This window comes from Leiobunum rupestre, chromosome 3 (assembly GCF_980474605.1).
Source record: "Leiobunum rupestre chromosome 3, qqLeiRupe1.1.hap1, whole genome shotgun sequence".
In the NCBI taxonomy this organism is placed as follows: domain Eukaryota; kingdom Metazoa; phylum Arthropoda; class Arachnida; order Opiliones; family Sclerosomatidae; genus Leiobunum; species Leiobunum rupestre.
In genome coordinates, this window is record NC_143386.1 from 47,475,259 (window position 1) to 47,490,504 (window position 15,246).

The 15,246-nt window shown below is 39.1% G+C and overlaps 1 protein-coding gene across 1 annotated transcript; it reads left to right on the forward strand.

Moving 5' to 3' along the window:
* The first annotated feature begins 508 nt into the window (after positions 1 to 508).
* Positions 509 to 5,280, forward strand: LOC149952416 (uncharacterized). The gene is made up of 3 exons (XM_090169715.1): positions 509 to 700; positions 2,239 to 2,315; positions 2,363 to 5,280. Exons 1-3 carry the CDS (start codon positions 509 to 511, stop codon positions 4,149 to 4,151), a joined length of 2,058 nt encoding a protein of 685 aa, XP_090025841.1. The 3' UTR covers positions 4,152 to 5,280.
* The last annotated feature ends 9,966 nt before the right edge of the window (positions 5,281 to 15,246 follow it).

A 15,246-nucleotide genomic window follows, 5' to 3' on the forward strand; every position in this document is an offset into this window, starting at 1 on the left:
AATAATATAGTTCTTGCGAGAGAAGTACGTATAACATTTATCCGAAGGTAAATGTTCTTTCGTTAGTGGTATATTTACGTCTGTTTATAAAACATATAAATTATCAATTTGTATTGAGGTATGATGTTATTTATAATACAATTAAAAATACGCTTAATTAGTAAAGATATTCCATCCAAATATAAACTAAATTTACAAATTTCGCCAGATACATAACGTCAAAAATGAAAGCTCTACGAAAAATAATAAATTTAATCCCAAATAAGTCCCGGAATTAACAATAGATGGCGGGAGTGTTTCATTCCATTTACCGCAAAACGAAAATCGCGCAAAAAAAATAGGAAAAAACACAGCTTCTTAGCGGAAAGGGTAGGGGATAAAGTAGTTTCTCCAGTTGGTCACCGACGTAAAAAACTACAGGGCCTACCTCGCCCCCCCCCTGCCGATTTCTTAGAAGAAAACGCGGCGAAGTAGATATTCGTCGAGTTCTGTCCCTCCCGGCTTCAAGATGGTTGCGTGTGCCACGCTGCCGAGTAATAGGAGATTCCCAAGTAAGTACAGGTTGAAACTTTGCCAAACTCCTCCTCCGCCTCCCAGCTGGAACGGAGCGAGAGCCGCCACTCATCGGGGAGAGATTCACTCAGCTGGCAGCGCGCTCGAAGAGGCTATACTGGCGGTTACGGCGTCTCCACGCTGTCAGGTAAGGATGTCGGTTTCGCGGCGGAGTCGACTCCCTCGAACAGCGAGGACAGAAGTTACGACAGCGACGAGCTGCCAGAGAACGAAGACCTCGGGGAAAGTGGGGAAAGATAAAGGCTCCGTCCCATCCGTTGACGTCACGGGCGGAGTCGTCCAATCGCGTCCTTTTACGGAGCGGCGAACCCGTTCTCTCATTGGTTCTTTTCGCGTCTCCCGGCGGTACCGGGAGGGGGGCATGTAAAAATATTTCCACCGGCTGGCTAGCTACGGCGGTGGGAATACCTTCAGTTTCCAACGGTAGACTTTCGATACCCCCCCTTTTACGTAGTTTTTGGTAAGGTTTCCAACCTCTCGCCGCTGCCCGTCCATCCGCCCAGCATCCAGAGGGAGGGAGGGGGGTGGGGGGCTACCTCGTGATCCTCGGGAGATGGCGTTGCTGCCCCCCCTCCCTCCGGGATCTCCAGCGAGTTTCGCGTCTCCTGAGCCCGCGACTACGCCTCGGCCTGGCTGCCTGTCTCCTTCGTTGGCCCTAGCGTCGGATCAATAGATTCAGGAAAGAGGCTCGTTGCAGTTGAAACACAAGTTGGTGCGCTCGGCTATTTCCTAAAAGCTCGAACCGGCTCGTCCCCGGGTTTCGCCGTAGCAGCGGTCCCGCCTATCCGCCGCGACTATCCCCGACTCGTCTCCGAGTTTGCCCGCTAGAGTGCGCGACCATCCGCGTAAAACCGCGAAAAACCTTTGAGGCGACCAGAGAGAACTCGCAGTCCCATCGGCGAGTTTTAAAAGGAACTTTGTTTGGTCTATCAAAATCCGTTTTCCCCTCCTCCCCTCGTCCCCCCTCCCTCGGAAGGGTCCTTTTTATCGGACAAAAGGGACTACAGAACGTGATATTTTCAAAAGAAGGAGGACTCGCGACGGACACCGTCAACCTTTAAGCCTTTTCGACACAACAAGGTATCCGAGATATGGCCACTAACGCCGTCGCTAAATCGACACCAGTTGCCCGACGACTTCGCCAATAGAGAACAAAAAAAATTCCACGATATTTTTTCGCGTCCCTCGTAACCCATCGCGCCCAGAAAGCGAGGTTTTTCGGGGAACCAATAAACCTTTTTATGATTGTTATTATCGTCGACGTTGTCCCTCGTGACCTTTCTCGAGCGACCGGATAAGGGGAATCACCGACCGGGCTCCCGTACTTTCGCCCCGATTTTAGAAGATATTCGCTTCCACACGTAATTTATTTTTCACCACGAAATTCTTCGAATTCTGATGTGTTAATTTTCGACGCGAAGAAAATCCGTACCATCGCCATCCTCACGAAGCGCGAGATCACGCTGGGATTCGGAGGACTAGTTTCGATTGGAAACAGGACTTGAAGAGAGACGTGAGTACCTTATTTGTTTTATTTCATTTTGATACGGGTGTCCGTATAATTTTGGGGTTTGGTTGGGATTCGACAGGGGTTGTTATTTGTCTTTGGCCGATTTCGGAACGTGGGTCTAAATTGGACTTTCCCCGTTTGTATTTGACGGAAAGCGGCAGAGATCAGAGTCATTTGGATTAGCAGAATCGAGGCAGAAGGAGAAGAAGAAGCGAGATCTCGTCGGCATCAAGTTCGGCGGCGGGTCCCTCGCAGGTCCTCCGCCAAGACGTGACTTGGCGCCGGTCCCCCGCCAGCCCGAACACCATTCGGCGTGGACGAACCGACGGGCTTCGCTCTGCACTGGGCCAGGTCGGCGGCGGCGGCCGCGGCGTCGTCCTACCCGGGAGGGCACGCTCTACACCCCTACCATCACCCGTCCGTGACGCTGCTGCAGCACCCGGACTCCGGGCCGGCCTCGCCCCCCGCGCAGCCCAACCGCGGCTCGCCCTACGGCCTGGGCGTCCAACACCATAGCCATCAAGTCACCGGGGCGACGGACTCGACTGTCCGCCCCGGTAGCGACCCCGGTTCGTGCCCCTGTCAGCTGTGCAGCAGCGCCCACCAGAGCGGCGGCGAGACGGCCAACTCCCTCTCGCTGACGCACCATCACCATCACCATCAACAACAGTCTCAGCAGCATCAGCAACAAAGGCAGCACAGTCCGCACCAAACGTCGTCGAGCCCTCACCAGGGCGCCGGCGCGCTGGCGCTGCATCACGAACGCGAATACTCGCCCTACGCGATTTACGGGGGACACCACGTGGTCCAAGGACACGGCGGACACTTGGGACTCGACCCGAGCGACCTTAAGCAAGGTTCGGGAGGGCCGCCATCCCAGCCGCCTCCGGGCCAGACTAGCCTTCACGGGTGCAGCCCGGCCACGACCCCCGTCTCGCACCACCACGGCGGCTCGGCGGGAGGAGGCGGCGGTGGCGGCACGGGTGCCAGTGCGGGCGGAATCAACAAGAAGGACATTGACCGCGTTAAGAGACCGATGAACGCGTTTATGGTGTGGTCCCGAGGACAGAGACGGAAGATGGCCCAAGAGAACCCCAAAATGCACAATTCGGAGATCAGCAAGAGGCTGGGCGCCGAGTGGAAGCTGTTGTCGGAAGCGGAGAAGAGACCCTTCATCGACGAGGCCAAGCGGCTGAGGGCCGTGCACATGAAGGAACACCCGGACTACAAGTACAGGCCGCGCCGCAAGACGAAGACCCTGATGAAAAAGGACAAATACCCGCTGGGTTCGGTCGGGGCCGGGCCCGGGGCCACCGGCAACGGCGGAGTGGGGCTGGGCGCTTCCGGGGGTGGCGTGCACCACTCGTCGGGCCTCCTGCACCAGTCAGCCGACTCGAGGAGTAACGCGGCGGCAGCGGCAGCCGCGGCGGCCGCAGCCGTCCAGCAAGTCTCGAGGGACATGTACCAGATGAACGGGTACATGCCCAACGGCTACAGCATGATGCACGAAGCGGCCCACGCGTACCAGACGCACGCCGCCGCCTACGGACCCATGTCGGCCAACAGCGGCCTCTACCCGCGATACGACATGTCCCCGATGACGACGGGCTCCAGCATGTCCATGTCGTACATGAACGGCAGCGCCGGCTACAGCATGCCGATGACGTCCGCCTACACGTCGATGGGCTCCGCCGGGGGAGGCTCCACGACGCCCGTCAGCGGCGGCTCGACGGGTTCCGGCGGAGGCGGCTCCGGAGGCGGCATCACCATCAAGACGGAACCCAGCCACGGGTCGTCGTCGCAGAGCTCGTCGCCGGCGGGTGGCATGGGCAGCGGAGGCAGCGGAGGCGGCGGGCCCCAGCACGGGGGCCAAAGAGGAGGCAGAGGGGGCCCCGGCTGCGGGCCTCCCAGTACCGCGGATCTAAGGGACATGATCAGCATGTACTTGCCCGGGGGTGACGGCTCCGGGGTCGACTCCTCCGGACACATTAGAGGGCTGCAACCCATCCAGGGCCACCTATATCAAAGTGGGCCCGCGGATGGAACTATGCCCCTCACGCACATGTAGCCCAACGCCCAATTCGTTTCTAACGGAACACCTTCGACAAAACACACAATTTCAATCATCGCGTATTTTTCAAACGGAAAAAAACTACAAAAAACCCCCATCATTTCGTTAATTATTATTCGTTCAACGGTATCGAGACAAAATATTGTCTACAAATAGTAATTTGCATCGTAAGAAAAACCAAACGGGATATTTGTATTATCAACGGAAAAGAAAATATGCCTATTTCAAAATGGAGTCGGGTATTAATGGGGGGAAAAAACCAAGAATGAAGAAAAAAATTCATCGATAATTTCACTTAATCGCAAGTTCAACAAGTCTAGATTTTAGGAAATTTCGGAAACATAAAAAAAGGCACGTATTACAAAAAAAAGTATAGAAATGAAAAAAAGATAAAATAATATATTCCTACGAAAAAAATACTGGGTATCTCTTTATAAATATACCTAAAACATGGGCGTATGGATCTGCGAAAAGACTCTGACGACGTAAACCCGAACGTTTTCTCGTTCACATTTTGTTCCAACTGATGATGGAAGCAAAACGACCCAATAGACCTATTTCAACGTGGTGGCGTGCTTGTGTGTTGTTCACGTTCCAATATTCAACGTCAAGAAAAAAAATACTTAAAAAATACTCGCGCGCGACTAAATTTTTGTTTTTATTTCCCAAAAAATTCCTGAAAAGCACCCTCCCAATGTTTTCTTCGCGTTCGAAAAAGTATTTACCCATTTTTTCGTTTTTACGGGACAATTTTTTTATTCGGACGGGAAAAAAATTCGTCTCCAAGTATGTCAGAAAAAAAAACTCAAATTTTTGTTGCGACGGAAAAAATTTAAAGAAACAAACACGACCGCACGTAAGTAGGCTAATTAATGTTACTAATTATCGCTTTTTTTCTTCTTTAACGAACATTTAGTTTTACTTAGTTCCCCATTTTTTGGTGATTTGTTTTAAACAAAAATCCTTTCGAAAATATAAAAATTCAAATTGGCAATTTCATTTTTTTTAAATAATTGTTTAATTTTTGTTAAAGAATTTAAAAAAAAATAATAGCTATAACGGAAAAAATTCGAATTTGTTGATTTTAATATTTAAATGAAAAAATAGTGTTAAAATATTGATTTTTATTCGGCCTAAAATACGATTTTTCCAAATTCGAGTTTTTTTTTAAATAATCAAGTTAATGTTCCTATATAAAAACTACTTTCACAACTGAGGTTAGCTATAAAAAAACAGTTGGTTGATTTTAAAAGAAAATAATATTATTGGAAACAGATGTGTCTCAATTTTTAATTGAAAATTGTTAACCTAAAAAAAATTGGTATAGCTGAACCGAATTAATTTTAATTACAATTTTCACTTAATTTTAATCATTAATTTAAAGCAACGTGCGTTCGCGTAGTTTAAACGCATTCTGTCCTCTGTAATAGGCGATCTAAGAATATTTTAATTTTCCCATTTGAAAAAAAATGAATATTACAAAAAAAAACCACAAAACTTATTGGCCACCATTTCAAACTATGTAAATACGTTAGAAAAGTTTTTCACCCATCACGTTAAGGGCTATTATTAAAATAAAGCTAAACAAAAATGGATGGTCAAAAATTAAATGTTCTTGGTTTCGAAAATTTTTGGAGGTATATATATTATTATAATTATATTATTATTATAAATAAAGAGAGACTTGGAAATGACCAGTGGTCAAATCGCGTACGATCAACCCTTCAAAAAGAGAAATAAATGACCTTTGCCCCTCTGATTTATTTAAAAATGAAATAAAAAATTGAAACTAAAAAAAATATATTTCTCGTTTTCATGCTATGTTTTAAGCAATTTTGATAGATTACATTTTACGGTTAGGCTGATTTTTATATGATAGAAATTTAGAATTTAAGTTTATATAAATATTTAGAATTTAAGTTGATAGAAATACCTATAATTTAAGAATATTATATACAATATTAGAGTAAATATTTACAATTTAAGATCTTTAATAATTTCAGATAGTTTTACGAAGTAATTGCAATTACGGTAAATGTGTAAATATTACAAATTAAGATATTTAGTTAAATGGAAAATATTACAAATTAAAATCTTTAGTTAAATGGAAAATATTACAAATTAAAATCTTTAGTTAAATGGAAAATATAACAAATTAAGATCTTTAGTTAAATGGAAAATATTACAAATTAAAATCTTTAGTTAAAGGGGAAATATAACAAATTACGATCTTTAGTTAATGGGTAAATATTACAAATTAAGATTTTAAATGATTTCTTATAGTTTCACAAAGTAATTACAATTACGGTAAATGGGCAAACATAAATTAAGATTTTTGGTAAATGCGTAAATATTTACAAATTAAGATTTTTAGTAAATTCGTAAATATTTACAAATTAAGATTTTTAGTAAATTCGTAAATATTTACAAATTAAGATTTTTGGTAAATGCGTAAATATTTAGAAATTAAGATTTTTAGTAAATGCGTAAATATTTACAAATTACAAATTAAGAGTTTTAATAATTTTAGATAATTCCACGAAGAAATTTTCACAAATCACAAACAACACATTCCTATAAAACCTAGATTTCATCATGGGTGGCTGTAGGGTTTATATAAAAAACGCGTTTTGGCGCGTACCAAACCATGTTAGGTAAGGATAGCCCACGAAAGCGAAGGAAAATCAAGCGACAAAAGCGACGACACTGATAAATATCAGTTACATAGATCAACGAGAGATAGGCGAGCGCCTGCAGGAGTGAAAGGCGGACTGAAACTAAGAGTGGCCTATCTATTAGCTAACAATCCCGGACTTTAAACGCTCAAACCGTTAAACCCAACCTTAGATGACAGTTCCCGACAAAGACTACCTAACGGTAAAGTCGATTCTTACCGACGTAAAAGATTTTCTTCAAGTTGAGGGCGCAAACCCGGGGAGAGTCTGCAAAACCAGTTGGACAGAAAACACTTTGACGTTCCTCGCGTCGAGTGAACTTCGGCTTAATAGCTTAAAACAACGCTATCTTCGCGAACGTGAGCGAACCATTGACGGATTAAGGGACGAAAGCGTTAGGGAGATGTATTAATAGGTAAAAGTACGTCGAGGTTGGCTCCGTAGAGTCTGACTGGGTCCCATATATTTAAAAGCCGTATCACGAAATTACCGGGGTTAGCTTCCAGCGCGGGTTTTTAGGGGTAATCATAAAAATTGTAGAAGTTAAAGTTTTGAAGAGCGCCAAAAAAATGTAAAGACTAAAGCGTATAATTTGGTTGTTTTCTTGACGTACGCCCACGAAGGGTATCGTCACTTGGACGTCACGTTTTTAGGCAACCGCCATACGGAACCAGAACGAACCAACCTTGCCCCTTTGAAACAAAAAAATCACGCGAAGTTGGCGTGTGTGTGTGGATTTCGGAGAATGGGGTTATAAACTTTAACAACAGGCGACAGACGTTGCCGCTCGGAGTTCGCAAATCACTCTTTGAACGTTTTTGAAACAATGTCGCGAATTAAACCTCGATTGAGTTATTGTCGGATTGTATATCGCGCGTTCTGAAATGCTGTTCTCACTAAGGATTATTTATGACCCAATGAAGAGGACCCAAATCAGGACTAACTTTATGTTTCCTCTGACACCGAAAAAATATACGCGCAAATTTGTAAGCTCAATCGGATTTTGTTTTAAAACGTTGACGAGTTTAAATCTTAAGCAAATTTCGTTTTATTTTTTTTTAAGTAAACGAAAAATATTAAGATTTGAAACATTAGAATAACAAGAATTTGAAACGGAAATTTAGGAATATATTAGAATAACTAGAATTTGAAACATAAATTTAGGAATGTATTAGAATAACAAGATTTTGAAACGGAAATTTAAGAATATATTAGAATAAGATTTTGAAACGAAAATTTAAGAATATATTACAATAACAAGATTTTGAAACGGAAATTTAAGAATATATTAGAATAAGATTTTGAAACGAAAAGTTAAGAATATATTACAATAACAAGATTTTGAAACGGAAATTTAAGAATATATTACAATAACAAGATTTTGAAACTGAAATTTAAGTACATATTACAATAACAAGATTTTGAAACGGAAATTTAAGAATATATTAGAATAAGATTTTGAAACGGAAATTTAAGTACATATTACAATAACAAGATTTTGAAACGGAAATTTAAGAATATATTAGAATAAGATTTTGAAACGAAAATTTAAGAATATATTACAATAACAAGATTTTGAAACGAAAATTTAAGAATATATTACAATAACAAGATTTTGAAACGAAAATTTAAGAATATATTACAACAACAAGATTTTGAAACGGAAATTTAAGAATATATTACAATAACAAGATTTTGAAACGAAAATTTAAGAATATATTACAATAACAAGATTTTGAAACGGAAATTTAAGAATATATTAGAATAAGATTTTGAAACGAAAATTTAAGAATATATTACAATAACAAGATTTTTGAAACGGAAATTTAAGAATATATTACAATAACAAGATTTTGAAACAGAAATTTAAGAACATATTAGAATAACAAGGATTTCTATTAGAAATTAAATTTCTTTGTACGTTTTTACAAAGTTTCCAATTATTATTTAGTTAAGAATATATAATTTACAGGCCAAAATAAACCTTTAAAATTCGGAATAATTAGTTGCAATTCCTCTCAGAAAGTTCAGAAAATAAAATACAGTTTTTATAACATCGTAACTCGTAATTTGGAGAACCCAAGGACGATAAACCTAAATTAAATTTAATAGGGCGTAAAATGTCCTCAAAACGGGTCCAAAATAGGGTGCCCATTCTCCTAAAGGACCGGCACTTCTAAAATTTCAGGATCAATAAATTTCGTGCATTTTAAAAGAATGACTCTCGGTATGAATAATAATACACCTCATCGTTCACCCCAAATACACACATATAAGGAACAGGACCATTAATTTTAAAAACTGGGCAATTTTTTAAGGGTGGGCTGAAAGGCAAACCCCCGTTCGTAACCCTGGACCTCTATATTTTAATACCATAGTTCTAAACCGTCAAAGTCTTTGCTAATATAATTTATAGGTTCCTAACTCCCCCCTCATTGGGTACTCCCCCTTACTAAAGATTGGGATATGGGGGGGGTCTGCTAACCGCCCGATTTGAGGGGGTACCAGGGGTTGATCCCGCAACGCGCGGAGGAGTACCCCCCAAATGAGGGGTGTAAGTCCCCCCTCTCAATCTGCCCTCCGTTGCCAGACCGACGAAATCTGTCCGTTAGAACGATTGCTTTTAATATAATTTGAAAAGACGACGAAAATATTACCCAAATATCGGGTCTGGGGGCTCTTACCCCACCCCCCACCCCTAGTACGTTAAAGTCGGGGACATAACAGGTCCTGCGAGAATAATTATTGGAACATTTTCGTATTAATATATCGGTAGGGAGTCGGTAGGGCCAAGCTAATGTCATAAATTATCGACCAAAAGACGAATTAAATGTTTAATTTCTACTGAATAATAAAAGAATGTTGCGTTTGACGTAACTGACAGAGTGGAGAATTTTAATATTCAATAATAGTAAATAATGTATACTTTTATTACCGCTGATAAAATAAATGCGCTTATTTTGAATATTTGCCAATTTTTGAACGTATCGAAATTTGAATGTTTAGTTTTGAACGGGGCGCGTGTCAAGTTTACGGAGGTAAATAGCGTTAGATAAGATTGATTAATATTTGATAGCTACGGTGGATGATAGAAGAAAGGTGTTTTAAGACAATTTAAACACTACCGTTCTTGAATAAGTCCTTGTTTGAAGAATCGTGACCGGTTTTTTCTACTTTAATAAGTAATGTGTGCTTTACGAATTTGTTTAAAGCAATTTAATATTTACCTCCGGTACCCTAACTGAATTGGGAATAATTAGTCAACGCTTATTTTGTATTTGAATGTTTGGGAAATTGTTTGATAGATAAGGTCAGTCTGCAATGACGTAATGAGGTTATCCATAAAAATATAATAACTTTGTTTATTAATTCATAGAGACGCGCAAATAAGTTGAACAATTTCTCATTTTCTTACTAAGAAATTATCTCCAAAAGTTAAGTAATCAATAAGATTGTGATAATAGTTGGGAACCGTGCTTTTTAAAGTCACGAACAGAATTTTGCCTATAATCAGCTAGGCTAATACCCTTGGCACCACCTTAGGCCTAAGTCATCAAGCGACTTTTAAAGACATTACTTCAGGTGGCCGGGTTACGATGCGTAGGAGCCACAAGCCCTTCATGCCACGCGAGCCAACAGCTCCCTACACTAACTATTAACGTTATTTGCTTATGTAAACCAATTCAATTCAATTCAATTCAATTTCATTTATTTGTCATGCATTGTATTGGGTACATATATTTTTCATTCTAATCTAGGTAAAATATTATAAATGTTAAGTCAGAATTACTACACATTGCTATACAATTTAACTCAGTTCATTTCGTTTTAAAACTAGCAAATATCTCTAAACATGGGACCACACCTGGAATTTAAGGCAAACTTATTCTAAACTAGCAATAATTCTAAATATGAAAACTGAATCTACCCGCATTGCTGGAATTTAAACCAAACTAGCTAATAATTATAAATTCAGGAATAGCATTTACACATTTAGCTGGAATTTAACTCAATCTTATTCTAAACTAGCCAATACTTCTAGAATAAGAATCTAGATTGAATACAACTTTCTGCAATTTAACCCAAACTCATTCTAAATCTTAACTAACCAAATTAGGGTTGTTAATTTTCCAGAAAATTTCGCAAATCGGAAAAAATAAAAAATTGTAACATAAATTACTTTTTATGGGTTTTTAATGTTTTTAACTTTTAATCGATATAAATTGTCTAATATCAGTAAACATTCTACAAAACATTAATAGTGTAACATTGTTAATCAGTTTAAACTAGTCTAGATGTTTAGTTTTACTTTCAGATTCGAAAAAATGAGGCGAAAATGCCGCTTTATTTAAATTGGCAAACAATATATTAGACTAATCGTGGAATGAAACCTTTTATTTATTTTTTTCGGAAAAATACGGAAAATTTTCCGGAAAAAAGGCTTTGCTCATTTTCCGGAAAATTTTCCGACTTACAACACTAAACCGAATTGTTAAATATTGGAACAAAATCTACCCGCACTATCGGAATTTAAACCAAAAAAATGTGAAAAAAGGCACAAATTCAGAATGTATATCGCGGCAACTTCATTGATAATCAGAACGACACCCAAAAACGGAAGCCAAAACTTGCAGCGTGCCTCGACGATTTCCTCTCATTAAAAAATCCGCTCGTTTGACCAATTTCGGTAGTGATCCCGTCCAAAAAACAACACTCCATATATTCCTAAAAACACGCGGTAACGATTAATGAAATCCGGTGACACCGGGGCCATGTCCATCCAGTCACTTTTGGACGGGACCCACGGTTGGACGAACATTCTAAAATAATGTTGTATATACCTCATAAATACACGCATTTTTTATCGTTTACCGCGGCTACGAGGGCGTACGAAATATACCATTTTTTTTAATGGAAATTTCGTATTTTTTCGGAGGTTGATGAGAGTTTTAGATATTCCGCGGGGTGGACCCGCGGGTAGATCGGAACTGTAGGAAGGGTCATGCAGAAAAGAATTTCAACCCAGCCATTAAACGGCGTATTTTTGTTCCATCCGAGGCTTACGTTTGTGGAAGGGTACGTCGATGTGTAAGGTAACGTCCGGTCGGAACGCAAACTTGCGTATTACGTTTAAAGGGTCCCCTCCCAAAATGACACGCACCCTCGCTCGTGGAAAGATAAAGAATGAATGAATTAAGGCCCCCCCCCCCCCCCGGGCGGTGGAGGGCTAAATTATTTGGGAATAGATCACCTCGCGGTCCGGTGGAACAACACCGGACGACTCCTCGAAAAATGACTTCCTATCGTTAACGGCGGCAGCGCGCGTGGAGTCAGTCCGCTGGCCCACCCTTATTACACAGCCTGATGATGATGGCTTGACCTTTTTTCAAAAAAAAAGAACGTGAACACCCTTTTCGCGTTTTTTCCACAATTTTTTCTCGTATTCGTGCCGCGATGACGTATTTTCGAGGACACATGCACGCGTACTTCGGGTACCTTTTCGCTAGTGTACGGGTATTAAGAATTATTACACAAATTGACATTCACAATCGAAATTTCTTATCAGATTTATTATTATAATGCTCAACATTTGTTGATCATTATAATTTATTAATTTATGCGATTTTAATTTGGATGACCATTATAATTTATTAATTTATACGCTGTATTTTAGTTGAGTATTATAATTTAATAATCTATGCGCTGTATTTTTGTTGACCATTATAATTTAATATTTTATGCGCTGTATTTTTGTTGACTATTATAATTTAATAATTGATACGCTTTAGTTTTGTTGACCATTATAATTTAATAATATATGTGCTGTATTTTTATTGATCATTATAATTAAATAATTGATGCGCTGTATTTTTGTTGACTATTATAATTTAATAATGACTGCTCATTATTTTTTTGACCATTATAATTAAATAATGAATGCTTATTAATTTTGTTGACCATTATAATTAAATAATGAATGCTCATTAATTTTGTTGACCTTTATAATGAAATAATGAATGCTCATTATTTTTGGTTAATACTGTTTAAAATTGATAAAAATATTGCTAATACGTGCAGGAATTTGATTATTTTGCTGCAGTACTGTCAGAGGATATATGGAACTGTTAATTTTTCTTTAAATTCTATGCCTATTTTAAGATATTTTACTGGAAGTTTTAATTGGTAATTTATAAACTACACCCTGTTGAAAACCCCTGTGTTCCAATGCCAAATCTTTATTATATAATGAAAAGAGATGATGAACCTGCGTGAACGAATTCAACGAAGGTTGAGAAGAATTGTGTAATAATTTGTAGTCATATTAATTTTTATTTATAGGATAAAGCCTGGTTTTCTTTTGACGCCATAGTGCCCAGTTGCTAGTTTACATTCTAGTTTTTCTATAGCTATATCCAGAAATTCCTATAATTTTAAAAATAATGTATTAGAAAACAGCCTTAACGTTTGGGAAAAATTTGCCTTCTAAATAAAGCTTAGCTCTGGCTTAGATCCGGTGTTCCCGAAACCCTCAACGGCTGGGCTCCCAGAGTTCCTATAAATTCCTATAATTTCAATATACTCCTATAATTTCCTATATTTTCAAAATTGTTCGTATAAATTCCTATTTTTAGCTAAAATGTTCCTATAAATTTATATTTTTTGGCTAAAAATGTTCCTATAAATTCCTATTTTTTGGCTAAAAATATTCCTATAAATTCCTATTTTTTGGCTAAAAATGTTCCTATAAATTCCTATTTTTTGGCTAAAATGTTCCTATAAATTCCTATTTTTTGGCTAAAAATGTTCCTATAAATTCCTATTTTTTGGCTAAAAATGTTCCTATAAATTCCTATTTTTTGGCTAAAAATGTTCCTATAAATTCCTATTTTTTTGGCTAAAAATGTTCCTATAAATTACTATTTTTAGCTAAAATGTTCCTATAAATTTCTATTTTTTGGCTAAAAATATTCCTATAAATTCCTATTTTGTGGCTAAAAATGTTCCTATAAATTCCTATTTTTAGCTAAAATGTTCCTATAAATTTCTATTTTTGACTAAAAATATTCCTATAAATTCCTATTTTTAGCTAAAATGTTCCTATAAATTCCTATTTTTTGGCTAAAAATGTTCCTCTAAATTCCTATATTTTCTATGAAACTTCCTATAATTCCTATAATATTATAAAAAAAAAATCGCTAGGAGCCCTGATATTTATATTCAGAAATCGCCAAAGCAGCGAAACCCAATCATTAACAATGAAATTGACTAATCAGGCACCGTTAATTACAAAATATTGAATCATAAATCATCGAGGACATAAGTCATACCTCACACGAACAGCCCACAAAAACCATTCCTATCGTATAGAGATAATACAGTCCATTTAAAATCGCAATTATAATTAGTTTTCAAAGAGACGAGAGAAAGGAATTACTCAAATTTCACGCGCTCCTTAACACTCCCTATAACGACCGAACAGCCCCGAAACAAACCACCCAACACTAGGGCCAAAAACCGACGATAAAGTAAAGTCAACGCGTAAAGCACCGAACCCAAAAAAGGCGGTAACCCAGGCGGTCCACCTGTAGATTGAACCACAAAACCAATTTAAATTTAAAGTTCCCCAACAGCACGTTTTTAGGTATACGTCATGAATTTTCGGGACCACCTGATAGTTTAACTTAACTGATCCAAGAATAAACTGTACCCCCGATGCTATCTTTAATCTCCGGCGTCGGCTTAATGATTGGCGAGACACGTGATTTTTATCCGTTCGAAGTTGGCCAGCCCCTGACAAATATCGAGAAATCTCTTGGAAGGTATTTGGCGCTGGTAGACACGATGCCTCCTCCGCCACGCAATAATTACTCGGTCACGAGCGCCCCTACCCATCAAATTATCGTCCGAGGGCGAGGGGGTGCCGAAATATGCCCGCGCCGAGCCGGGCTTCGAGCTTATGGATTAGGGTCGTGCGCGCGATCTGAGGCTCGAGCTTTGCCTCTAATTAATTTCAAAGACATTTAGAGATATATCGAGGGGTACCATCGTGGATTGCTTATTATAAAGTGCTCTTCTATATCAATATATATTACGATTGATGACTTTGATGATATTGTTGAAGCTATTGTTTCGGGAACACTCTACGATCTGGAGCTAAAACAAAGTTGACGACCATTTCGATTTTATATTATTTATCATATTTTCAACAATTTATAGCCGTTATTATTAGTTACAGAAGTTAATTATAAGATTCTTATTAGGGAAGTGTTAATTTATGACCTTTTATTATAAGTAAGAACCTAAGTTTAAATTTGTGACCCTTTATTATAAGTAAGAACCTAAGTTTAAATTTATGCCCCTTTATTATAAGTAAGAACCTAAGTTTAAATTTATGACCCTTTATTATAAGTAAGAAC

Bases quoted from the DNA above. Each gene is read 5' to 3' on its own strand.
- LOC149952416 (XM_090169715.1), top strand. From the start codon at position 509: ATGGTTGCGTGTGCCACGCTGCCGAGTAATAGGAGATTCCCAAGTAAG. The intron at 701-2,238 runs GTAAGGATGTCG...TTTGACGGAAAG, and splicing joins CGGCGTCTCCACGCTGTCAG to CGGCAGAGATCAGAGTCATT. The intron at 2,316-2,362 runs GTTCGGCGGCGG...GACGTGACTTGG, and splicing joins CGAGATCTCGTCGGCATCAA to CGCCGGTCCCCCGCCAGCCC.